At 52.1% G+C, this 25740-nt stretch overlaps 3 protein-coding genes across 4 annotated transcripts in view; 1 reads left to right on the top strand and 2 right to left on the bottom strand.

Annotated features, from left to right (window-relative positions):
* Window positions 1-102: 102 nt before the first annotated feature.
* On the bottom strand, window positions 103-9011 carry NDUFA13 (NADH:ubiquinone oxidoreductase subunit A13). Its single transcript, XM_021683076.2, has 5 exons — window positions 8901-9011; window positions 2316-2394; window positions 984-1055; window positions 522-591; window positions 103-300 (listed from the first exon to the last, which is right to left on the bottom strand). The coding sequence occupies exons 1-5, from the start codon at window positions 8992-8994 to the stop codon at window positions 181-183; spliced, it is 435 nt and encodes a 144-aa protein (XP_021538751.1). The 5' UTR covers window positions 8995-9011; the 3' UTR covers window positions 103-180.
* A 783-nt stretch (window positions 9012-9794) lies between these two features.
* On the top strand, window positions 9795-10666 carry TSSK6 (testis specific serine kinase 6). Its single transcript, XM_021683191.1, has one exon. It carries the CDS (start codon window positions 9845-9847, stop codon window positions 10664-10666), a length of 822 nt encoding a protein of 273 aa, XP_021538866.1. The 5' UTR covers window positions 9795-9844.
* Window positions 10667-16510: 5844 nt separating this feature from the next.
* GATAD2A (GATA zinc finger domain containing 2A) overlaps window positions 16511-25740 on the bottom strand; it is a 103157-nt gene continuing 93927 nt past the window's right edge. For both annotated transcript variants that reach the window (XM_021683241.2, XM_021683243.2), the window contains exons 9-13: window positions 25271-25550; window positions 21265-21563; window positions 20514-20588; window positions 20021-20216; window positions 16511-18057 (exon numbers count right to left, since the gene is read on the bottom strand). In XM_021683241.2, coding sequence (XP_021538916.1) covers window positions 17927-18057; window positions 20021-20216; window positions 20514-20588; window positions 21265-21563; window positions 25271-25550 — 981 coding nt within the window. In that variant the 3' untranslated portion in view covers window positions 16511-17926. The remainder of the gene's footprint in view (window positions 18058-20020; window positions 20217-20513; window positions 20589-21264; window positions 21564-25270; window positions 25551-25740) is intronic.

The following is a 25740-nucleotide window of genomic DNA, read 5'->3' on the forward strand; positions in this document are numbered from 1 at the left end:
GGCATCTTCTGCAGAGTCCCCAGGTCTAGACCCTATGTCACCAGGCCACGTGTAACCCAATGGTGCCCCACTCGCAGGTCACTCAGTCACTGGGACACAGGCAGGCAGGTCTCCAGAGCATTTATTCTTTCCCAGTGGGGAGGGTGTAGGGGGTCCAAGTAGTCCGAGGGGAGCAGGCCCCTACATGTACCACATGAAGCCGTAGGTGGCATTGAGAATCTCCTCATTCGTGCGCAGCCCATAGAGCTCGCCCATCATGGGAGTCACCCAGCGCGTTGTGTGGAACACAGACTCACCCACCTGTGGAGACAGAGGAATATGGGTGGGGGTGCAGCTACCCCCTCAGGCCCACACTACCTACTGGGACCCCACTAGGCCTAGTGGCTACTCTGTCTACACCAAAAGCTTCTGCCTTCTCCTCCTCATGCCTGGCCCCCACTACTCCTCTCAGCCACAGGTTTCCCATGGTGCCTGTGTTTCTGCAGTGGCCTGGACCCCCATGCTCCCTGCCCAGGACCCACCTTCCAGTCAGGCACATCCTTCATGATGATGGCCTCCTCCTCCAGGTTCTCTCGAAGCATCTGCAGGACCCTGTGGGGGTGGAATGGAAGGTGAGGGACAAGCCTGAGCACCCCGAGGGACCCCTGCCTAACAGATCTGCCAGGACCCTCCCTGTTCTACTCCCCATCACCTCCTGCCACTTCCAACCCTGCACATGCTGACCCCTCTTGTCCCTTCCCCCCCACTACAAACTTCTACTGTCCTCCTGCTGCAGCCTCAATGTCTTCTCCTTCAGGGAGCCTTCCCATTCTGTCCCTTGGGTCCCCACTTTAAGTCAGTTTGGGGCCCTCTCCAAGGGTGACAGCAACCCCACATATGCAAGGACACAGCTGTCAGTCCCACGTGCATTCTGGCCAGGTCCTGCACTGCAGGATGGGACACTCAGGCCTGTGACCTTCCACCCCTGGTCTCAGCGGCCCCACCTCCGGTCCTTCTCTGCCTGCAACAGCGGCATCAGCGCGATGCGGGCCTCGAAGTCCTCGATCTGCAAGCGCCTGTGAACCCCCCAAACCAACAGATTAGATCAGGCTGGAGCTGGGGTAGATGACGTGGCCTTAGAGCCACAGGGTGAGCATGGGGAAGGGGGCTGGGCGAGAGGCAAGTGAGCGGGGCAAGGCTTGGGCAGTAAGCTCTACCTGCCAGAAGATGGGAAACGGGGCGGGGGGGGGGGGGGGGGGGGGCACGCAGGTGGCACAGGCACTGATCCACAAGACTGCTGGCTTCACACTTTCTTTTTAATTAAAAACTTTATTTCTTAATCCTAAAAACAGCCCTGGCCTGATGATTGTGGTGAACTGGGGATGGGGGATGGGACCTTTATCACAGGGCTCTGGGCCTTATAAAACCACATCCTCTTCATGTCAAAATAACGTGGGGTGTGAGTCCAGGGCAGGCAGTTCTGTCTCTTTGAGCCACCAGCCCCATTCACGCTGGGGGAGCGGCACCCAGTGATGTGGCCACGCAAGTGGCTCCTCATCACTAGGAATCTCAGCCACACAGGGAAGGGTCTGGATGAGCTTCAGCCTCCTTCCCTCCTATCCTTCCAGACCCACAGCAGCAGCCCCACTCCAAGCCGCTGCCCCCACCACAGCCACACAGTTGTCACTACTGTGTCCATCTCTCTGCGGGTGCTCCCGGGAAGCCGGACCTGGTCTGAGCGCACTCAACATCCAGTACCTGACACGTGCCGGCTGCCTTCAGCACTACCCTCCGGTATTCCCAGACTTGTGGAGGGCAGGTGAGCTCAAAGGGGGTGCTAAGGACACGTAACACAGGGTGGGGTAGGGCAGGGCAGACGGGCTCAGCCAGTAAGGGGTCAATGAGGAGGGGTCACCAGGCAGGGCGTCAGGCCAGCTTAGAGGCAGCCAGAGTCTGAATGGAGGCCACCATCTGCCTTGGTGCCTAAGGCCCCATGTGGCAGGCAGGACCATTGTCTTGCGTGGCCTGTTTCTAAGCCCTTATTGTCCTCACTGCCTGGTTACCACTGACAAAAACCCACTAAGAGAGCACGTCCTGGGTCTGCCCCTCCATGTCCACCTGATGGGCTGTCCTAATCCAGACCTTCAGGTCCCTAGCAGCAGAGGCCAAGGGATGCCCAGTGAAGAGCTGCTCACTTATGAGTCCTTTCTTGAGTGGAAAGTTCAGAAATGGACTCAGTCCAGGTCCATACTCCTTGGGTCTTGAGGGGTTGACAAAGGGCCCCAGTGGACACCAGGTGCACTCCCGCCCTCAGCAGCCTGGGGCCTGGGGCCTACCTGCGCTCGCGGTTCCACTTCATCATGCTCCAGTACCCAAAGAGCAAGGTCCCAATGCCCACAGCAAACATGCTGTAGCCTGTGGGGAGAGGGGCCACCAGCTCAGCGCTTACCCTTGGGACAGGCCACCCCTTGTAGTTTCTTCTCGTGAAGTATTAATCCGCTTGCTGTGCAAATACACCAGAAATATTGATGTGGGAAAAGGTGAAAGTCTTAGTGACCCCCTCCTAGAGATGGCCAGTACTGTCTCTAGTGCATATTTCTTCAGATTATTTTTTGTCCCTGTGGAATGTCCACCGGCCCCTTCCCTTGGACCCCCTCCTCCGAAACTGCAGACCACTCTTTATTCTCTTCACCTGCCCTGCAGGCAGGGACACCAGGCTGCCTCAGTTTTTCTCTGACAAGGGAGGTAGCTGCAGCTGCCACACCTCTGCCCCCCATGCCACAGTTTCTAGAAGGTACAGTCTGGGCAGGGACTGCAGGAGAGCCCGAGGGTCTTGCTGTTTATGGTTGGGTGGCCCCAGCCCCACAATCTTCTAGAAGGTTGTTTGGTTCCCAGTCAGAAGGTGCTTCCATGGGGAAGGATGGTGTCTACAGCTGGGTCCAGCTCCATGGTGGCTCCTGGCTGCCTGGGCCACTTCTCTGAGTGCTGCCCACAGGGGGCTGGATGGGGCTGCCACAGGCAGGCAGTGCCCTGCAGGGCCCGCCCAGCCACCCCTGGGCTCCCTGGGGTACTGCCTCCTGGCCCAGCAGATTAAGCCCCCTGCCTGGGCACCAGGGGACAGAGGCTGCCATGAATATTTACTGACACCAGCAGGCACCTGCGCTGTAATTCTGACTGACAGGCTGTGGGCCTGCTGTGGTCTTCAGGGAAGCCCAAGTTGCCTGCGGCCTGGTTGGGGCTGGCTTACCCCATACCCTCTAATCTTTTGAGCTGTAGTCTCTTCCCTGGACAGGCCTTGTGGTTGCCCGGAAAAACTGACAAACTTGGCCAGGTCGAGCTCCAGTTAACACCCAGTAAATGACCAGCAAATGGTGGGTGAGGCCACTCCCTAGGACTTGTGGGGGGCAGAGGGGCTCTGGGAGTCCCGGCCCTGCTCGCTGCCTGCAGGGGGCCTCTGTTGTCCCTGTCCTCATCTTTCTTCTTCAGCTCGGTGCAGCACACGTTTTTTCTGGCATCTCTACTGGACCCAAAGATGCATGAGAAGCTGGTTAGATTTTTCAGCCCCTCAGTTAAACTTGTTAAAAACATTAGCTCAGGAGCGCCTGGGTGGCTCCTTTTGTTAAGCACTTGCCTTCGGCTCAGGTCATGATCTCAGGGTCCTGGAACTGAGCCCCTGCATTGGGCTCTGATCAGCAGGGAGTCTGCTTCTCCCTCTCCCCTCTGTGCTCATGCTCTCTCTCTCTCTCCCTCGCTCTCAAATAAATAAATAAATAAATCTTAAAAATGCAAAACAAACATTAGCTCAGAGTAAGACACTTCCATGTTATAGGGGACAGACAGCGAGGGCGCCTGGTTCCTATGCACAGAGGGAGAACCTCTCCCGAGAGGCCCGAGTGCCCAGAACCAGCTCCCAGCACAACTATGGCTCTTACACATGGCTGACCACCTGGGCTAGACAGGAACATCTTAGAAGAGCTGCCTCTTTCTTTTCAGTAGCTATAGAGAAGCCCAGGGGCCTCTTCTTTTGACTGGGCCCCAGGGCATAATCCTGGGCTATCCTCATGGAGACCCCTCGTCTTCACACCAGGCACTCACGTGTGGGCCCATGTGTAAGATAAATTCCAAGATAAAGGTGACCTGTACGAATGTACAGCTCTTTCTTGCTGACAGTGGTGAGGCTGAGAACCCAGACCCTCAGCATGGGTCTGTGCCTCAGGAGCTGCCAGTCTGGTGGGGGAGGCTGATGAGGGGCATGCCCAGAAGTGGGTGCAAGGCCACGAGTAAAGAAGACCTGAATAAATGGAAACACATCCTGTGTTCAGTATCAGCACTTAACATTGTTCAGATGGCAGCACTCCCCAAACTAAGGTACCAGTTCAATGGAGTCCCATCAGAATCCCAACCTTTCCCCCTTACCAGCCCTACAGAAACCGAGGAGCAGATTGTGAAATTCATATGGAAATTCAAGGGCCCAGATTAACCAAACAATTCTGAAAAACAACAAAGTTGGAGGACTCACACTTCACAATTTCAAACTTAACACACAGCTGTGTGTACAAGACAGTGTGGCATGGCATCAGGATAGACATGTACATTGATGGAACAGAGCTGAGAGTCCAAAAATAAACCCTCACATTTACGGTCAATTGCTTTTGGACAAGGGTGCCAAGATAATTCAATGGGGAAAGAATAGTCTTTCAGCAAATTGGATAAGTGGATAGCCACATGCAAAAGAATAGTGTGCTTTTTCCTTCCCCCACACACAAAAATTAACTGAAAATGGATCAAAGACCTCAATTTGAGAGCTAAAACTATAAAACTCTTAGAAAACAGATTTGTCAGTCTCTGTGACCTTGGATGAGGCAATGGCTTCTTAGCTAGGACACCAGAAGCACAAGTGACAAAAGAAAAAAACAGATGAATTAGGCTTCACTGAAATGAAAAACTTTTGTGCTACAAATGATGCCGTCAAGCTGAAAAGACAACCCCCAGAACGGAAGAAAGTCTCTGAAAATCATGTATCTGATAAGGGAATGGTAACCAAGATGTACAAAGAACTCTGTAATTCAGTAATAAAATGATGAACAACCTGGGGCACCTGGGTGGCTCAGCTGGTTAAGAATCCCACTCTTGGTTTCGGCTGTCATGGTCTCAGGGCTGTGGGATCAAGCCCTGCATTTGGGCTCCATGCTGGGTGTAGAGCCTGCTTAAGATTCTCCTCCCCACCTGCTCTGCGCTTGCACACTCTCACTCAAAAAAACTAAAAAAACTAAAAAAAAAAAAAAAACAATGAACCACCCAATTAAAAAATGTATAAAGGACTTGGAAGATATTTCTCCTGGAAAGCTATACAAATGGCCTATAGACACATGAAAAGATGCTCAACATCATTAGTCACCAGGGAGATGCAAATCAAAACCACAATAAGATATCACCTCACACCCACTGGGATGGCTAGAATTTAAAAAAAAAAAAAAAAAAAAAGGAAACTAATTAGTGTTGTCCAGATGTGGAGAAATTGGAAATTCCATAAACTAACTGCAGGAAGAAACGTAAAACAGTACAGCCAATTTGGAAAACAGTTTGGCAGTTCCTTGAAACGTTAAATGTGGAGTTACCATATGACCTAGCTATGCCACTCCTAGGTGAAATTTCCCGCAAGAAAAATGAAACCTATATCCACATAGAAGCTTGCACAGGAATGTTCAAAGCAGCCAAAAAGGTGGCAACAATTCAAATGTCTATCAAGTGGTAAATGGATATGCAAACTGTGGTCCATTCATACAAGAATATTATTCAACCAAAAAATAAACAAACAAGTAAAATGAAGCTTGGACACATGCTACACCATGCACATTAAAAACATCCTGCTGAGTGAAAGCAGCCAGACACCAGAGGCCACATAAAATAGAAGCCCATTTACATGAAATGTCCAGAACTGGCAAATCCATTGAAACACAAAGCAGACTGGTGGTTGCCAGGGGCTGGGAGAGGGAGGATGAGAAGTCACTGCTCATGAGGTCAGGGTTTCCTTTTGGAGTGATGGAAGTGTTATAAATTTATCTATTTATCTATTTATTTAGATTTATTTATTTATTTGAGAGAGAGAGCCTATGTACGCACGCACACCGGGGGAGAGGGAGGGGCAGAGGGACAGAGAAACCCAACCAGACTCCCCGCTGATGGCAGAGCCCCATGCAGAGCTTAATCCCATGACTCTGAGATCACGACCTGAGCCGAAACCAAGAGTCAGACACTTAACCAACTGTGCCACCCAGGTGCCCCAGAAGTGTTATAAATTTAGATCCTGGTGATGGTGATGAAACTGAATAGACTAAAAATCTGTGATGTGTACACATGAAATAGGTGAATTGTATGGTACTGTCTGTGAATTAAAAAAAAAAAAGTTAAAGACACAAGGGAAAAAAAGAAAGGGCCACCCACTGGGCACAGGAGGGAGTGGAGAGAAGAGAACTGAGTGGAAAAGACGGGGGTAGCAGTCACTTCGGGAACAGTGTGGATTAAAGGTGGTCTGAGCCAGCTTTGCAGGTTCTAGGACGCTAGTGGAGAGTGATCTAGGCAGGGAGGAGGGGAGTGGATGCCAGGCTTGTGTGTAGGACTAATGGGGAGAGGGCCACTGGGGACTATGGCTCAAACGCAAGGCTGGAGGAGGGCACAGGACAGATGATTAGGGTAGGGTGCAGGATAGAGAGCAGGGCCATTGCACTTGCTGTTCCCTTCACCTAGGGGACTTTCAGAGAGGTCCTTCCAGCCCAGCCTGGCTAAAGCAGGCCCTGGTTAGCTCGGGCCTTGCCAAAATGGGAAATTCTGGTGCGTTATGTTCATCTCCTCTGCTAGGCTATGAGCTCTTCCAGACAGGGCTCAGTGCCACATGCACACTCAACAAGCAACTACTGAATGCAGGGACATAACAAAGACCATGCCACCAGAAGGGGTCTCTTCCTCACCCCACTGCAGCCAGGGGGCAGGTTTGTATATGCTACAATGCAAGTTGGTGTGAAGGGGTGTAACTAGGAGGCCCAAGCCTAGATAATGGTATAGAGGGCACATGGGAGGCACTTCCATGTCATGAACTGGGAGAGGACTGGGATGAAGGGCACATTTGTGACTTAAAAATAAAAAAGAGACATGTTGACTAGGGGGAGCCCAGTCAACCCAGTCTGGCTACAGGTCACACAGGTGCACATGTGTAAACAGACCTCATGCTGCACACCTGAGGGGTACATTGGCCTGGGTGCTTAGTGATACTTGAGAAAAGAAATTGAAGAGATTCAGATCACATTATTTTTGTTGAATCTGTTCTGGGATGAGTCAAGTATCAAGGTGATGCCAAATCTAGCCTGTAACCTGTTTTTGTAATGGCTCTTGGGCTAAGAACACTTTCAGGTTTGTAAACAGCAGTAAAAATGCAGCAGCAGAGGAGTGCCTGGGTAGCTCAATTGGTTAAGCATTCCTTCGGCTCAGGTTGTGATCTTGGGGGTCTTGGGATTGAGCACCATTACAGTCTCCCCACTCTGTGGGGAGTCTGCTTGTCCCTCTCTCTCTACCCCTCCCCCTGCTTGTGCTCTCTTGAGCTCTCTCAAATAAATAAATAAAATCTTAAAAAAAAAAAAAAAAAGGCAGCAACAGTGGACAGAGACCATCTGATCCCCAAAGCGTAAAATATTTATCTGGTCCTTTATAGAAAAAGTCTGCTAACGGATGTTTTGGGAAACAAAAAAGCCAAGAAGGGGCTGGGAGGAGCTTGAGTTTTCACCTGATACTTTCCCACTGTCTGAATTCTTTTTTACCATGCCCGTATATTTTTTTTTAATCAAGGCACGTGTACATAACATTAAATATAAAGTTCGACGAGTTATGGGAAATGTATTCATCTTTTTTTTTTTTTTAAGATTTTATTTATTTATTTGACAGAGAGACACAGTGAGAGAGGGAACACAAGCAGGGGGAGTGGGAAAGGGAGAAGCAGGCCCCCCGCTGATCGGGGAGCCCGACCTCGGGCTCGATCCCAGGACCCTGGGACCATGACCTGAGCTGAAGGCAGATGCTTAACGACTGAGCCACCCAGGCGCCCCTGAAATGTATTCATCCTTGTTTAAAATTTTGTATTTCTCGGGGCGCCTGGGTGGCTCAGTCGGTTAAACGTTTGCCTTCCGCTCAGGTCATGATCTCAGGGTCCTGGGATCGAGCCCCATATCGGGCTCCCTGCTCCGCGGGAAGCCTCCTTCTTTCTCCCTCTCCCACTCCCCCTGCTTGTATTCCCTCTCTTGCTGTGTCTCTCTCTGTCAAATAAATAAATAAAATCTTTAAAAAAAAATAAAACAAAATAAAATTTTGTATTTCTGTTAACCCTAGGTGCAAAGTATGTGGCCCTTCTACTTTTTTTTTTCTTTTACATTTTCTTGTGTTGAGCCCAATAACAAAATTTTAAATGTTACTTAAAACATTTGAAAAATTTAAGAATACATATTCCTGGGACATCCGCAGGTAGGGACTACCAGAGAGGAACATCTTCTAAATTCCCTCAATGTTTCAGTTTCAGCACGAGTTTTACACTGGGTAGCCCTGGGGGCAGGGCCTCAGTTTCCCCACTTGTGAAAAGGAAGTGTGGCTGAGGGCTCGGGGCACGGGCTACATTGATCTGTCTAACCAACTGTAGAATGGGAAGAATTAACGGGACCGACCTCCCGGACTGTCCTGTGAAGAAAACAAAGCTTAATAAGCGTTCGACAAACTCCAGCAGTTATCCTCGTTACTACCGAAGCTATCGGGAATCCCTGGGCTCCGCCTCCCGTCACATTGCGGCGGAAACTGAGGCCCGCGAGACTCCCCGGCACCCCCCGCCCGTCGCGGCGCCCCGAAGCCCCAACCCTGACACCCCGGCGTAGTGCGACACTGACCCGACAGTCCCCGACGCGGAAGGTTCCGCTTGTAGTCGATGGGGCCATAGCCCCCCGGCGGGGGCATGTCCTGTTTCACCTTCGAAGCTGCCATGCTCGCGGGACCCCAACTTCCGGCCGCGAGCGGAAGTTACGTCCGGCGGCCGCCGCCATGATGAGTGTGGCGGAATGGACCGCGCATGTCTTGGGCGGGACTAGGGCGCCTAGGACGCTAGTGTAACGATCCCACCGCGAAAGAGAGCTTGGGCAATAGGTCCAGGGATCGACTGGGCGGCCAGGCTGTAGCCGAGGATTCCGTATTTCTTCTCTTAGACGGGGCTTGGCTCAGTCGGTGTAGACGCCTGTAGCCTGTCCGGTCGCCCGGGTCCTTGCCCTAAAGCACCTCCGTACACCTTCCCTCTGGTGCAGTGCTGAGGCCATTCAGAGACCCCAAGCTCCTGAGGGAGCCGGGTCACCGAGTTAAGCCCCTCTCTCGTTGTCTCCCCTTCGCGGGGCTGTGCGGGCGTCCCAAAGCTCCACATGGCCAGAGCTGGGTACACGAAGCTGGGGGGCGATTGCTGCTCAGATTCGACTCATGAAGAGCCGCCCCAATGCCAGGCACCGATTCTGCTCCCGAGTGGTGGTCGGGACCCTTTGCCAGGGTCTCTCATGGGAAGTGGGCCATTCAGAGCGATTATGAGTCACAAAGCCTGATGGCCTTGGGGGCCCTGTGGGGCGGGTCCAGGGGGCCCCCACCCCAAGGCGGGGTGACGCCCGTGGTCACTTCACAAGGCAGAAATTGTTACCTGGGCAATAAAAGGCACCGCCGCGGCGGGGACCCGGGAGTGGGCACATGGGGGTGCGGGTGTGCAGGTGCCAAGCGCCATGGGTTAGGCCCGATATTGGAGTCCGGCCGCCCCCCGACAGCAGCCGCCTCCTGCTCCCCGCGCGCCCCAGGCGCCACCATGTCGGGCGACAAACTTCTGAGCGAACTCGGCTATAAGCTGGGACGCACGATAGGCGAGGGCAGTTACTCCAAGGTGAAGGTGGCCACGTCCAAGAAGTACAAGGGCACAGTGGCCATCAAGGTGGTGGACCGGCGGCGCGCGCCGCCCGACTTCGTCAACAAGTTTCTGCCGCGCGAGCTGTCCATCCTACGGGGCGTGCGACACCCGCACATTGTGCACGTCTTTGAGTTCATAGAGGTGTGCAATGGGAAGCTCTATATCGTGATGGAGGCGGCTGCCACCGACCTGCTGCAGGCAGTGCAGCGCAGCGGGCGCATCCCCGGGGGTCAGGCGCGTGACCTCTTCGCGCAGATCGCTGGGGCTGTGCGTTACCTGCATGACCACCACTTGGTGCACCGGGACCTCAAGTGCGAAAACGTGTTGTTGAGCCCCGACGAGCGCCGCGTGAAGCTCACTGACTTTGGCTTTGGTCGCCAGGCACACGGCTATCCTGACCTGAGCACCACCTACTGCGGCTCGGCCGCCTACGCGTCGCCTGAGGTACTCTTGGGTATCCCATACGACCCCAAGAAGTACGATGTGTGGAGCCTGGGCGTCGTGCTCTACGTCATGGTCACCGGGTGCATGCCCTTCGACGACTCGGACATCGCTGGTCTGCCCAGGCGCCAGAAGCGTGGCGTCCTCTACCCCGATGGCCTCGAGCTGTCCGAGCGCTGCAAGGCCCTGATCGCAGAACTGCTGCAGTTCAGCCCGTCCGCCAGGCCCTCAGCGGGCCAGGTAGCGCGCAACGGCTGGCTGCGTGCTGGGGACTCCAGCTAGACGCCGGGGTTCCCGCCATTCCCGCCGCCCCGAGCACTGCGCAAGCGCAGTGCACGCGCGCCAGGCGCGCTTCGGTACCCCCGCGAAGCCGACACGCGCCACTGGGCACGCGCACTTCCCCCTTTTTCCGGTCTCTGGATGTCCCGGGCGGTAGTCGCCCCTGCTTAGAATCTAGCTCCCCTCCCCACGATCCCGAGAGCGGGAGGGTGCAAGCGCTTCCTCTGTTCCCCAAGAGAAGGCCTCGGGAGGGGAAGGGACGAGAAGAAATGGAAGCATTGCGCCAGCGCGGAATGAGCGATGGCTGCGGGCAGGCGTTAGCTACCTGGAGGAGCTGCCAGCGAGTGGACGCGTGTGGAGGGCGTCCTTCTTTAGGCAGCCACGCAGGCTGGTGGGGGAAGGCACGCTCCGGGCGCTGCCTCCTTGGAACTTGCAATAAACTCGCTCTTCCTCGCAGCTGCCTCTAAAAATGGCCCCCTTTACCAAGTAGGGGTGGGAGGTTGTCCCTCGGGGGAAGGCAGGCGTGGTGTCCCATTGTAGAGAAAGCTTCTAGCTCTAGGTCTCGAAAGGGAATTGGGAGGATTCAAACCGGACTTTTGGGCTCTTCAGCCTCAAGAGAACTCGAAGGGTCGTGCCGGGGTCGTGATGGCCCTGGCAATAGAGATGCGGGGCTGGGGAGCAAGGATCCCAGCACCCTCACCGTGTTTAAGGATTCAGCAGCGGGGGGGTGAGGGGCGTGGCGGGGGGCCGCCTGTCTCAACAGAAACTGAGCGTTTATAGATGAGGAAATTGAGGCCCACACAAATGACACTTGCCCAATAACACATCTGGAATTTGAAACTGGATATGGCTGGAGTGGGGTGGGGAGGTGGTGGAAGCTCTCCATAGTAAGGGCCCTTCCTTGGAAAAAAAGTTGTCAGGGCGCCTGGGTGGCTCAGTTGGTTAAGCGACTGCCTTCGGCTCAGGTCATGATCCTGGAGTCCCGGGATCGAGTCCCGCATCGGGCTCCCTCCTCGGCGGGGAGTCTGCTTCTCCTTCTGACCCTCCTCCCTCTCGTGCTCTCTGTCTCTCATTCTCTCTCTCTCAAATAAATAAATAAAATCTTTAAAAAAAAAAAATCTTAAAAAAAAAAGTTGTCTGGGGCAGGGGAGAGTCAAGAGTGAGGCATGAGTCTGCTGGGCAAGCTGGTTACTTCAGTCCTCTCTTCATTCATGCATTTATTGAACGCCTACACACATGTGTGCCAAGCTCTGGGACTTCACAAAGAGGTTTAGATCCATCCCTGCCCTCAGCGAGGAGGCAAGTTGAAAAGTCAAGTAAAAATGAATAGCATGGAAAGAAAATGATTGTAACTTGTGCTAAATGCTGGGTGAGGTGGGGGGGGGGGGTGACCAAGGAAGGCCTGAAGCAGACATTTGAGCTTAATCCTGAAGGAATCAGCCACTGGAAACAGCAGAAGGAACGTGTTCTGAGTGTTCCCAAGATACATTGAAGCTGGTGTGTTTGGGGAATGCCATGAAAGTCCTACGGCTAGAATGGAGGGGGAGGGAGAAGATGTGGAGAGGTAAAAGTGTATGTCTGGAGAGAGGACCCCACAGCGCCTGGGGGAGATTGGGGATTATTTTGTTGCAATGAGGTTAGTGGGTTTGGTGACAGCGGCTGTCTCTCATTTGGGGTGCATGGAAGATGTCTCCCTAAGCCCTAATCCTACCTGCCTCCAAGCCCCACACAGTCCCCAAGGAGGCTGGTCATTTTGTGGGTCTGACCATTCTCTGCTCCTGCTCACTCACGCTTTGTGTTCTCAGGTGCCCTGGGGATTAAGTGCCAACTCTTCCCTAACCCCCTTCAAATAGGCAGATGAGGAAACCGAGGCTAAGAGAGGGGAAGTGCCTTGCCTCCAGTCCTGGCTGGTTCACATCTGAGCTGAGAAAGAAAACCTAACCCCTCTGGTTTACGCTAAGGAGGGCGCCTCTTCTGGTCTGGACCATCCTTGGGCTCCGCACCTGGAAAATGGAGGTAGGAACCTGTCCTCCGGGTTGTAGGGAAGGGCTGTGTGGCTCATTGAAAGACCACACCCTGAGCCTTCTTGAGGCTCCCACTACACTCAGAATGAAACCCACATCCTCACCCCTTTTTCCTGTGGCCCAGGCACACTGCCTGCCTTGTCCTTGACCGTCCAGGTTTGGTCTCACCTCTGAGCCTTTGCACTGGCTGTTGCCATTCCCTGAACCACTTTCCCCCTTTCTTCATTGCAGATTTGGTTTAAGTCACCTCTTCCCTGACACTCCGTTCTTTCCTTCCTTGCCCTTGTCACAAGAAATCCTAGTGCCTTGGGTATGGTATGTGCCTTTTTCTATCCATAGGTTAATCTGTATGAGCAATGGGGCCTGGGTCTCTTCCTACCCCATGGCCACAGACCTGTGGATCAGTTCGGAGGGGACAAGACCTCAGGGATTGGGGCAGTTGTCCCATTTGTTGGCTGGAGAAGCTGCTTGAAACTCACCCCTGTTGTGTCAGTGGGTCAATTGAGGAGCCTGTGCCTTACCCAATGAAAACTCACTTGAGGGCTGAATTTGGAGCCCCTGAGATACTACCCTGTAAGTGTGGTGCTCACAGCCAGTGTTGGGGTATGGGGCACCAGTCAGAATGTATCACAGGTAGACTGGGGCAGGTTTGGGTTTAATTTCTGTAATGTCTTCTGTCAGTTCTGTGCCTTGCCCATGTGAAACCTAGCTAGGTGTGATGGTTGGAGAGGACCATCTATCCCCAGGTTGGACGCAGGAATGGCTTAAGAAAAAAGACGAGAGGGGCGCCTGGGCGGCTCAGTCGTTAAGCGACTGCCTTCGGCTCAGGTCGTGATCCCAGGGTCCTGGGATCGAGCCCCGCATCGGGCTCCTTGTTCGGCGGGGAGCCTGCTTCTCCCTCTCCCACTCCCCCTGCTTGTGTTCCCTCTCTCGCTGTGTCTCTCTCTGTCAAATAAATAAAATCTTAAAAAAAAAAGAAAAAAGAAAAAAGACGAGAAACTGCAAAAAATAAAAATAAATAAATGAAAATAAAAGCACCTAGGAAAACAGGGTCATATTCTAGGCACATTAGAATTCACCAGTCAGTGGGGCACCTGGGTGGCTCAGTCAGTTGAGCATAGGACTCTTGGTTTTGGCTCAGGTTGTGATCGCAGGGTCCTGAGGTGGAGCCCTGCACTGGGAGCCTGCTTGAGAGTCTCTCCCCCTCTGCTCCTCCCCCACTCGCGCTCTTGCTCTAAAAGAAATCTTTTAAAAAATATTAAAAATTCACCAGTGAGCACAGGTCCCACTTTATAAATAACTTTTGAAACAGTGTATCAATATCTGAAAACAAATTTTCACCAGAAATTGTTCATTTCAGAGCTGGCAGGGCAGCTCCATCTGTGCTAGAACCTGCATCTGTTAACACCTCCTGTAGCAAGGACACCCAATGCAGATGCCAAGTCTGAAAATAGGCCCAGAAGAACTTACCACTCTGGGGTGGAGGCTGGAAGAGGTTAAGAGCTAGTGGATAGGCAAAACCCACTGGCTTCTCACCTCACTCTCTCAGCTGTGGATAAGTAGGCCACAAAGCCACAGGTTCTGGTGAAGATGGGAGGCCCAGAAGCAAAGCCACAGTGCCCAGTTTGGGGAGGTACTCCACCCACTTTTGGAAGTGAAGTCCGAAAGAAGCCCAAGAAGCAGGTGTCTCATTGTTTCCCCATTAACAAGGGGTCACCCTGCTACACCTTCCCCAGTCTCCAAGCTGTCCCAAAGCTGGGACAAAAATAATGCAGGGAAACCAGGGCCGAGGGGACAAAAGAAAAATACAGCCAAGCCATTGTCCATTTCTTTATTTTCCGTCAGATTCTAAAACTTCCTTGTGACACAAGCATAGCCATTGATTCCAGCCTCTGTTTATTGGAACTTCTATTCCGGTTTGGTGGTCAACCTTTTACATTTATTATCAAAGATTTAGCGTCACAATAAATACAAGTGACAACCTCCCCACCCACCCATCCCCAAACGCCCACCTTCCAAATACCCTGAACTAGTGTAACTGTCTATTACACTTTCATTGTTAAGGATTATAAAACTTTAGCTGTCCTTTTTTTAAAAAAAAAGCTCAGTCCAAGTTCTTTAGGCAACCATAATGTGCAGCATAACTCGGCATCAAATAAAAACTCTATGGTGCAGCAGCAACGCCGGCCTTTTCCATGATTTACACCCCTGTGATGAGAATGTTTATATAGAGAACTCCTCCCCATGTCTTTCCGTCCACAGGAAAATGACTCGTGGGACACAGGAACCACAACACAGCAGAGCTGTACTCAGGTGTCTTTCATTCCCTCTGCACTGGGGCCAAGTTTTGCTTTGTGAAGGTCTTAGGGTACAGACAGGAGCAGAGGCTACCCCTGGGAGGAGGGCAACTGTTGGCCTTATCAAAGGTGTGGGTCCCAACATCACAGTTGGGACACTGGGGACCCAGTGACATGGGTAGGATGGCCAGAGCAATGGGAGGCTCCAAGTAGACACACATGTATCTATGTGCACATGCATTTATACACGTATGGCCATTTCAAACATGCAACCCTTCACCCTTTAGTGGCTAGCATCTTGAACAGTTTCCAGTTGCCGTTCAGAGTTCATGTCACAGATAACTTGGGACCATCATCATCATTTGGGACTGGGTGCTCACACATTCTCACTGCTTCTAGGAACCAGGTCCTTTCAGTCCTGAGGCTCCTGGGGTGGGGGTGGGGGAGACGAGGACCCCAGCACTGTGACCAATTTTGGCAGGCTTTGCTGCTGGGAGAACACTCTTAACATTACTAACCCTTTCCTAGTATGTCCAAACCCCACATGCAGAGAAGTATTTAATACGCCATTCCTGCAACATCATAAACCTCATCAAAGAACTACTCATTTGGGGCTTATCAGAGAAGTTATACTGCAAAGGGGGAAACGAAAGAAAAAAAGGGGGGTAAGAGTTTTGATACAGTAGAAATGAACAGAAGATTAAGGCATCTCACGTTGTCTCCTTTAAAAAAAGTTACATGTCACAGTAAGTGGCCCCTGATGGGATTATCCTCAGGGACCCTGGGCTGGAGGAGGCAGAGCCAGGGCCGGTAGCCCCATCCTCCACCCATGGCGGTCGGGTTTGTACTGAATTCATGAGGCCCACTTAACAGCTCAGAGGCCAGTAGAAGTCTAGCCAGGCAAGGTGAGTAGAGGTGGTTCCTGAGCACAGTGATGAGCGAGGTTCTAATGGGCTGGGGTTGAGGGCCAACCTGCACAGCACAGTTCAGCTTGGGCCCATGAGTCACAGATCCATTCAACCCCAGCTGGGGTGTGACAATCCTGGCACACCCCTCCAGTGCAGAGGTGACTCTCGCCTGGACACCTGATCCCGAGTTACTGCATAGAACTGAGGTCTGTTTGCCCACGGAAGTGGCCAGCCCAGGTGCTCCTTCTTGAAGGATTTGGAAAATCTGGCCCATGTCATTGAACAGAGAGGGCTAACAGCTCAGGGTAGTATAAGACAAGTATTTATTTGCCAGGCACACAGAAAAATGTGAGAAATAGAAATGTTTGCATACTCTTGATTTTTTGGTGTAAAAACACCCCCCATGTCAATTTCCCTCCTTTCCCCCAAATCCCTGGATCTTGGAATGAAAGCCACCCTTCCCTGCCCTCCCCTCCTTCAGCCCGTCTAAATTATGCACTCAAAACAAAAATCAATGAGAAATACAGGGTTTTACACAACAAAAAATTAGAATGTTGCAAAACTAGGCCTTCTACCGCGGGTCAAAATGTTGCTAAACATGGATATTCACACATGAGAGAGGGGGTTAAATGAGCCTTTATTAGAATGTTGTAGCAGTGTGTTTTGAAGAAGGCGGCCCTACAAAATAAGGATTTTAAATTAAGTCCCTAACTGCATGGATAGGAAAACTAGGGCTGGGGCTGAAGTGGGGAGCAGCGTACCCCATCTCCACATCAACAAACACGTGTGTGCACACACAGGACGCCCTCGCACCTGCACGGAGACGGCCCCGTGCACAGCACACTCACGACAGCTTCTGCCTATCCTCATGGAACCGATTTTTAAGGAGTGGGAGAAACCAAAATGAAACACAACTAAGAGCAGACCTGATCCTTTGTATAAGACATTTCTGTAGACTCGAAAAAGGGTTAAAAACAAAAACAAAAAAACAGTCTGAAGGCGACCCTGGCAGCATGGCCCTGTTTTAAGGGAAGGTTCTAAACTAGACCCAAACGGAAACCCTGATGTCTTGGAGGGGCAGGGGCACCTCCCCACCAGACACACCTGACAGGAGTATAGGCCAGGGCAGCTTAGGATGGTGTCCATCAAAATAAGAAGGAAAAGAAAAGGAAAAATTTAATAAAATAAAACCACAACAACAAAAAAACACAATAGCCCGCCCCTCCAACTTCCCACTCAGGCTCTGGATGTTGCTGCCAATTCTCTGCTCCCTCCTCTACTGGCGGTGCGTGGCTTCTGGGATCCCAGGCTCTCTGGCTGGGGTCTGGGTCGCAGTTTGTTCTTCTGCTAAGTGTGGGAGGTCCGGGCTCTCCAGGATGAGCAGCAGCAGAGGCCTTCCGCTAGAGTGAGGGCTGGGCAGTCAGTGGCCCACCCTCTGGGGTGTGGGGGCCGTGCTCGGCAGGGACCCCTGGGTCTGCACGGTTTACTTTAAACTCCATCATCATGAGGTGATTAAAAAAAAATCTGTCAACCTAAAGATTGCCATGAAGGAAGGCAGTCAAAGATTGGGAGGCTAAGATGGGGAAAAGCAAAAACAAAACAGAACGCTCCGCTCGACTTCAGAAGCCCCGGGCGCCGGTCTTGCCGAGCGTGTCACAGTGTCCAGGGTGAGCCGTCCGTGCACCCTGCTGGGGGGGGGGGGGTTGTGGAATGGGGGGAGAGGGGGCTGAAAGGAAGGGCCGGAAGCAGAACCAGCCCCCGAGGTCCACTTTTCTGCTGGTGTTGGGCAAACTAAAGGCAAAGAAAGGAAAAAAGCCCAAGGGAAAGGTCCCTCAGTGATAATCCTCGTCCACCTGTAAAGCAGCCCCTCAGCTGCGACGAGACTTTGCAGCCAAGAACGGAGCTCTTGCTTCCGCAGCGCAGCCGGCACTCGCTCACTCGTTTCTCAGGGAGTATGAGGTCTTCCCGAGTGGAGGGTGGCAGGGCCAGGTGGGAGGGAGGAGGGAGCCTGTTCTCCACTGGGCCCGGCTCGCACTATTTCCACGTGGCTGACTGGGGGATGGAGCGTGGCGGGATCATGTCCAGGAGGTACTCCCGCTGGCGGTCCACAGCTGAGGAGGTCTTGTGCACTGCCAAGCTCGGGCTGACAAACGCAAGGGCCCCGCCTGCAAAAGAACAGAATGACAGGGTTTTTAATGGTATGGTAATATTCTCTCATGAAAACATTAAGAGGGAACGGGATTGGTGACAGAGCATGATGCCTCTGCAGGGCACTCAGTTACACACAAGGAACACAGCAGTGAAGAGGCAGAATGGGGAAAAAGCCTCGAAGTATAGCTTTTGTTCTCCTGGGATAGAAACACCATTCTCTTCTTTTTGTATTCTCCAAATTTCCCCAATGAGCAGCATCTCTTTTACAAGTGGAAAATAAACAAATGACCCCCCAATCTCCAACACACACAGATATTTGGCTGGCCTGGGGGTAAGGACTGCCTTGTCCCCTGCCCCCATCACTGTGTTACCCCAAGAGTAATTTGGTGGAGGTTACTACATTTTGTGGAACAAGTGTTCTGAGGTCAAATGCAATAGGGAAACCTCTCTATATACTAAAGAGAAACCTGACTGGGTCCTGCCCAGAAACCAAGCGTAACCTGGAGTGCTGGTAGAACTCTTTTGGGAAATACTGCTTTTAAGCTACTACACATTTACCTCTAGTCCTACTGCTGAACATAGCAACTACTTATTCCTTCATATTCCTTTTTTTTCATATTCCCTTTCAAAGATTACCTTAAACGCGCGATTTTCACATGTCTGCTACCACTGTGTACACATGCACACACCTGTATCTGATTTTGTATACTTCCAAATTTCCCATAAAAGGAATTTTCAAACAGCTATGAATTCTTAGCTGCATCTTACACATGCTGCACAAAAGCCTCTCTGCCTGCTTATGTTTACAAATGCTCTCTAGGCTACTCAGATTCTTTTGCAACCAGACAAATGTACTCCCTCTCCTGAGCTTCACCCGGTGGAAGGCTCTGATTCTTGGCCACATTTCTAACTCTATGGTCAGCTGCACACACAGCTGACTCCCATGTTTTGTTTGCAGAGCCAGTCTGGCTTTCCCAGTTCTCCCTAGGGAGAGGACTCTCATGATGTCACCTCCTTTTTTTCTACAGGGATACAGCAAACTTGGGTGGGGGGCAGGGAGGGGCACTGGCTCCCATAGTGAAAGTGCTCACCTGTCTCCTTCTCTCAGCCCTTTGTGCTTACCTTTCACTTTCCTGTTTTTGATAGAAACAAATATTTAAATATCACCTTAATGCTGGCACATAAATAATTAAAAACAGGGAAAGTGGTGTGGGCATCGACCCAGGGATGATGGGACTGTGACAGACTAGGGAATGCTCACCCGATGGTATCCCCCCGAGTTGTTCCTCAAATGTGGTTTTCTCAGAATCCTCTGCCACCCACCCTAGTTAAAATCTTAGCCCCTGCCTCAGGGATCTTTCCCCTATCTACCTTCCCACCGTCTTGTTCCCTGGTTTACACTTTGCACCACCTGACCTAAGTCAGAGGGTGGGAAGTGTCCCACAGAGCAGGGAATGAACACGATCTGGTTGAACAAGAAATTAAGTTAGTGCACCAGAAAAAGGTACAACGTAACAGCAAAACAGGTGTTCCCTATGGCAGGAAGGGGTGGGGGGACCAGAATTGGCAAGGTAAGTGTCTGTGCTGACAGATGTCCACTGGATGGTGTGTACGTGTGTGTGTGTGTGTGAGAGAGAGAGAGAGAGAGAGAGAAACAGAGACAGAGACAGAGAGACAGACAGACAGACAGACAGAGACTACACCTAAACTGGGTTTGCCCAACATTTTGGGTCAAGAGCTAAGAGTATAGGTATAGAGCGTACAAAGGATGGAAATGAGTATCTACCCAAGGCTACCACTTGTTCGGAGTATCCTATTTGGTGAACAGAGATCAAGCTGAAGAGTCAAGAGCAGCTGCTCTCAGGGAACAGGTCTGGGGTTTCAGGGCTCTATGCACCATTTCTGTTCACTTGTATGTGTGCAAGTCCTAGACAAAAGCAAGGAAGGGATGGACCTCACCGTGTGGGGGTGTCTCACCTGTACTCAGGGGTGCCTTCTTCCAGTTGGTGGAGGCGCTGCCCTTGCCGGCGCTCACAGCTCTCTCGGAATGTCTGCCGGTCCTGCTGACAAGGGCTGTGGCTGAGGCTGCATTCTGCAGTTTGGGTGACTGGCTGAACGTGTGCAGGACACCACGGGGCGTTGTGGCCGAGCCCCGGGACAGCTGGCTGGAGGCCTACAGTGGAGAGAGGGTGTGATGGCTCATGAGGGGAAGGGGGTGACAGAGGGCGAGACGCTCAGCGCAGCCTCTCCGTGTTCTGGCTGACCTCTTCCCACCCACACAGGGTCCCTAAAGTCCAAAATCAGGAGACCAGGTAAGTTACACCAAGGGGGGAGGGGAAGGAGGGAGGGAGAGAGAGAGAGACAGATAGACACAGGCAGCGTGACAGTCGGCGACTGACGTGGTCACGGTCTGGGGCGTGAGGGCTGGTTGGTGGCGCGGTGCAGGGGCTCCCGGCACCGCAGTTCTGACCTGTAGCACAGCCCCGTTACTCCAGTCGCGGGCCTCTCCTGAGCGGAACGCCAACTTACGCCGGGGTTTTATGACCTATACAAACGGGGGGGAGGGGGGGGTTGAAATCGAGGTCAGCACCATCCACAGCCGGCCTAGGGTGACCTAGAGTGACCAAAGGGCAGCAGCTGTGGCCACACGAGGCCTAGTCCCCACGGGACGGGCCGTTTCCCGAGGGCAGTACAGCCCCCCACTATATAAGGATCTTGAGAAGATGTGTTTATTAGTGAATTACAAATGACTTCCGAGGACACAAAAAATTGCCAACGGGGTGCTTTGGGTCTACAGGGGGTGGGAAAGCAAAGCATTAAAAAAAAGCAGCCAAAAAACTTGATTTCAAACTTGCTTCTCTCCTTAATTTAGCTAGAACATTTCTTCCAAATGCCCCTTTTGCATCTCAATGTGGCTTTCAGAAAAGTCCTTTTAGACAAGAAGTACTTGTCAGCCGGAACACTGCACGTGAAAGCTACAAAATCTAAAGAAACTGCAAATTAGTATTTTCACCACCAAAGGCCACCATTAAATGCAATTTAGACACACAGTTAATAACCAGGCAGAGGACTGCCCAGTGTGGGACAGAACGTCAGAACATCTTGCTTGCTAGCCACAACTCCCTGCCAAGGGAACAAGGCCCCTCTCCTAGAAGGTGAGGCCGCCCAGCCCACTCTCCCAGGCCGCAGGGCCGCAGCTTTGGCTCCCCAAGGACTCTCACCTGCTTTAGCGCGGGGTGTGGGGCGGCGGCAGGCTCAGCCTTGGCCTGTGCGGGGGCGGCACCCTGTTGCAGGAGGCGCTGCTCAATCTCCTGCTCTTGCTGCAGAGCCTTCACAAAAGCAGCCTTCAGCCGGCTCGTGTGCTCTACCTTGAGTGCCTTCTTCTGGTTGGATGCCATGCAGTTCTCGCACATGATGGCACCACCCTTTTCCTCCCGCCAACGGCACGTGAAGTCCGTCTTGCACTGCGCACACATGTAGGGCTCCCGGGACAGAACAGCAGCAGCCGACATCCTGCCCGCTGCAGGGAGAGGTAGGTGGGCTCACGTCACAGGAACAGGATGCGAGTCAGAGCCCCTAGCATCCCAGGACAGGATGAGGACATGTGACCGATCTGGAGCACTGCCCTGGACTATATGGCCCAGCTGGCATTAGGAAGCCAAATTCTAAGACATTGTTTGGCACACACATATTGGCGCCAACTGTGTGTGGACATTAGGCCAGCCTTGGGCTTTGGGGAAGGTTTGCTGATAGAAGGTAAGTTAAGCAGCTCTGGAAAATGCCATGGATTAGGTGCACTGGGTACCCAACTCTCAAGAACCTTAGTGCTCTCTAGCGAGCCTGGGCTTCTCAGTTGGCTAGGTGTATGCCTTCAGCTCAGGTCATGATCCCAGGGTCCTGGGAACAAGCCCAGGTCGGCCTCCCTGCTGAGCAGGGGAGTCTCCTTCTCCCTCTCCCTCTGCAGCCCCCTTTGTGCTCTTTCTCAAATAAATAAATAAAATCTTAAAAAGAACAAAAGTCTTTCAGATTGTCTCCTCCTGACTCTCTTTCCTACCCTCCCACACCTGTTCACAGTGAAGAGGAGGTAACCCTCCAGGTCCCACCTCACTGCGATAGGCATCCTTGCTAGTGGGCGAGTCAACTAAGGACTAAATTATCCAGCAAGTGCTCCTGCTGACAACTGTCATACCCAGTGTCTTGTGCATACAAAGGTGTTCAATTATCACAATAACCTCCTAACAGGGCACCCCACCCTGTTATCTTGAGGAGGAAACCAAGGCTGAGGAGATGAAGTGACTTGCAGAGTCACATGGCAGTTGTGGCAGGGCCAGGACTCACATGTGCTGCCCAGATGAGGGCACACAACTGCTCTGGGTCCTTGGCCCCCTTGTCTGAGAAATGGGAACACTACATCCCCTCAGTTGGCCACAGGAAGGGTGACTGGGGAAGCCAAGTAAAGTACATGCTCAGGCATGGGATCAATATTCTTTTTGTCACTGAAAGTGAAGTAAGGAGGGGGAGCCTGGGCGGCTTGGTCAGTTAAGGGTCTGACTCTTGATTTCAGCTCAGGTCATGATCTCGGGGTTGTCAGATTGAGCCCTGCATTGGGCTCCACACTCAGGGCGGAGTCTGCTTGTCCCTCTCCCTCTACTCCTCCTCCCGCTCGCTCATTCTCACACTCTTTCTCTAAAATAAATAAATAAATAAAATCTTTAAAAAAAAAAAAGAAAAAAAAGAAAGTGAAGTAAGGGGCACTTTTTGCACTTTGTAACTATCTTTTTTGTGTCTAGAGTACTCAAGGGTTTAACTTCCTCTTAATATCAGAGACACTGCTGGGCGCCTGGGTGGCTCAGATGGTTAAGCGTCTGCCTTCGGCTCAGGTCATGATCCTGGAGTCCCGGGATCGAGTCCCGCATCGGGCTCCCTGCTCCTTGGGAGCCTGCTTCTCCCTCTGCCTCTCTGTCTCTCATGAATAAATTAATAAAATCTTTAAAAAAAAAAAAAATATCAGAGACACTGCTGCCAAGAGACCCTTGGCCTCTCTCTCCAGCCCCGGGCCTGCCCAAGCTGCCCTTGAATGCTGAGAGGCTGGTTGTACAGGATCAGACTGGGGGAGCCCCTCACCCCAGGCCCCCGGCTCCGGGCCCTCACCTACAGCTAACATGCTCTGGTGAAAAGAGCACATCACCTTCCAAACGTCCAACCCTAGAAGACACAGTACCTCTTTCTAGGCAGCTGTAGCAGGCATGACCAACATCAGAGTGGAGACACTGGTACGAGGCTGGACTTAGTCACCCAGCCCGGGGCTCTAGGAGGTATCAAGGGACACCTCAAAAGGGGCTCAGAGCTTCCTCCCACAGTTAGATCCTGTTCTGGGCAATACGAGAGGGATACTGACTCCTGATAGAGACAGGCTGATTGGGAAGAGCAGATGCCCAGGGCACCCAGGTACAGATGGGTGGGCACTGTGTCCTGACTTGGGCCTCCCACCACCCACCCATCCTGCACTGGCCTCATGGCAGCTCTTTTGCCAATATCACTCCATCATAAAGATGACACCAAAAGGATCCAGACACATCCAAGCCATGTGAGAGCTCGCACCCTTCCCTCCTGGGCCTGGCCCCCTGACAAGTGGAAGCCACCATGGCCAATTTTACAGAGGCCAATGTTGGCCCTATGTGGTCTCCCACTCTCAGCCTGACTCATGGTCAGTCCTTGATATGGCCCTGTGGTTGGGGAGTATTTTAAGAGCAATGGGGTTGGATGGGTGGGTGGGTGGGTGGGGTACAGTAAGGAAGCTATAAGTAAAGTTGAGGTGACCAGCTGGGCATCCTCTGCCCTGGGTCTGGCCCCCAACCAGGTATGGAGGGCTCTACCTCTAAGAGGCATTGGATACAACATCCAAGGATACGATATATACTCTGTGATATACTGACTGAAGAGGGGGAAGAGAGCACTCCCGCCAACACCCTGACACCAAGCAGGCAGAGGGTGCTTTTCCTCTGTACAGGCCCCACTGCTGTCACTCCCAAGTCTGTGCTGGTAAGAGCAGCCCTGGGAGGGGTTGGCATGTACCAAGGGACAATTCAAGGTATGTGGTCTGAAGCCTACCAGGCCCTCCCTTGCCCTGGACCAGTTACAGCTCCACCTCCTCCTCAGCTCTGAGCATCTGCTGAGATCATGCAGGGAGAGGATTCAGGCTGGCTGCCCAAATAGTATCACCACAAACTTAATCTCAGAGCAGAAACATCTTCAAATCATCTGGTGGAGGCCCCTCAACCTGGCCTCCCACCTCCATTTCCAATGTTACTTTTGATCGCAACCCTATATATGCCCTTTTTATCCCTAAAACCTCCTAACATGCAAGTGGTGCTTTCCAAACTGTTTTCAAGGAGGATAAAGTGAGTCTGGCCCAGGCATGGGTGTCCCTTTCCTACCTTCAGGGCTCAGAGTACTCAAGGCTCTGGGAAGTTCTAGCTGGAGAGACCCATCTGGAAGCAAAGCCTGTCAGCCTCCTGCAAACGTTCCTTCTCATCCCTCTCTGCCTGCCCCAGTGTTATAGAACAGCACCCCCCTCAGATCATGTGTGCAGGGCCTTGGGCTTCCCCAGGGCCCAGCTCTCAGAAGAGGCCCCAACAAGAGAAGAAAGGTGACTGTGATATGTTTAAGAAGTTATCTAAGGTGATAGATGGGGACCACATTTATTGTGGTGAACACTTAATAACCTATAAAATTGTTAAATAAATGTATAAATGATACTATATCATACACCTGAAACTAATGTAACAATATATGGCAACTATACTTCAATAATAAGTATTTTAAAAAACGTAAAAACTAATGGGGCACCTGGGTGGCTCAGTTGCTTAAGTGTTAAGTGTACAACTCTTGATTCTGGTTCAGATCATGATCTCAGGATCATGAGACTGAGCCCGGTGTTGGGCTATGCTTGGAGCATTAAGTCTGCTTAAGATCTGCCCCCTCCTGCCCATCCCCCCCCGCCCCCCGCCACTTCTCGCAAAAGCTTGTGCTCTCAGTGAATGAATGTAAAAACTAAAACAAATAAGCAAAAAGTTAAGCCTCACAGAAAGCAGGAGGACTAATAACAAAAGGTCATCCATAAGATGCTCCACCCCAGACAGCTCTCAGCATGCAGCAGGCATTGAAAATAACCTATGTAAGAGAAACTTCAGTGGCAAGAGATGAAAATGGCCCCAAGGCACTCACCTTGGGTCTCTAGCAGGTTCTGCACCACTTCCTCCAGGCCGACCAGGTAGATGAATTCGTTGTTGGCAGCGCTGGGTAGGAAGTTCATCTCCGGGGCAGGGGGCTTGGGAGGGGGGATTTCAAGCAGCGTCTTCTCCAGCTGTTTGCGCAGCGCAAGCTTGGCAGCTGCCTGACGGCTGGCTGGAGAATCAGCAGAAGTGACCACAGAGGCCACGCTGGTGGGGGTGGAGTTGGCCTGAGCAGAGGTGGCTGTTGTCCCTTTCAGCGATGCTGGGGAAGGCTTTTGGGAAATAACAACCTGGTTAGGGTGCTGGGGGTGCCTGATCCCACAGCCCAGGATGGCACTGTTGGCTGCACTAATGAGTCTTGAAGGTAGTAACTCCGAGATGCCGGACATCAGCAAGCCAACAGGCAAAGCAGCATTAAACTCATCACCGTATGAAATGACCAATCTTATAAAACATACTTGT

The sequence above is a fragment of the Neomonachus schauinslandi genome, chromosome 1, assembly GCF_002201575.2.
Source record: "Neomonachus schauinslandi chromosome 1, ASM220157v2, whole genome shotgun sequence".
Lineage (NCBI taxonomy): Eukaryota > Metazoa > Chordata > Mammalia > Carnivora > Phocidae > Neomonachus > Neomonachus schauinslandi.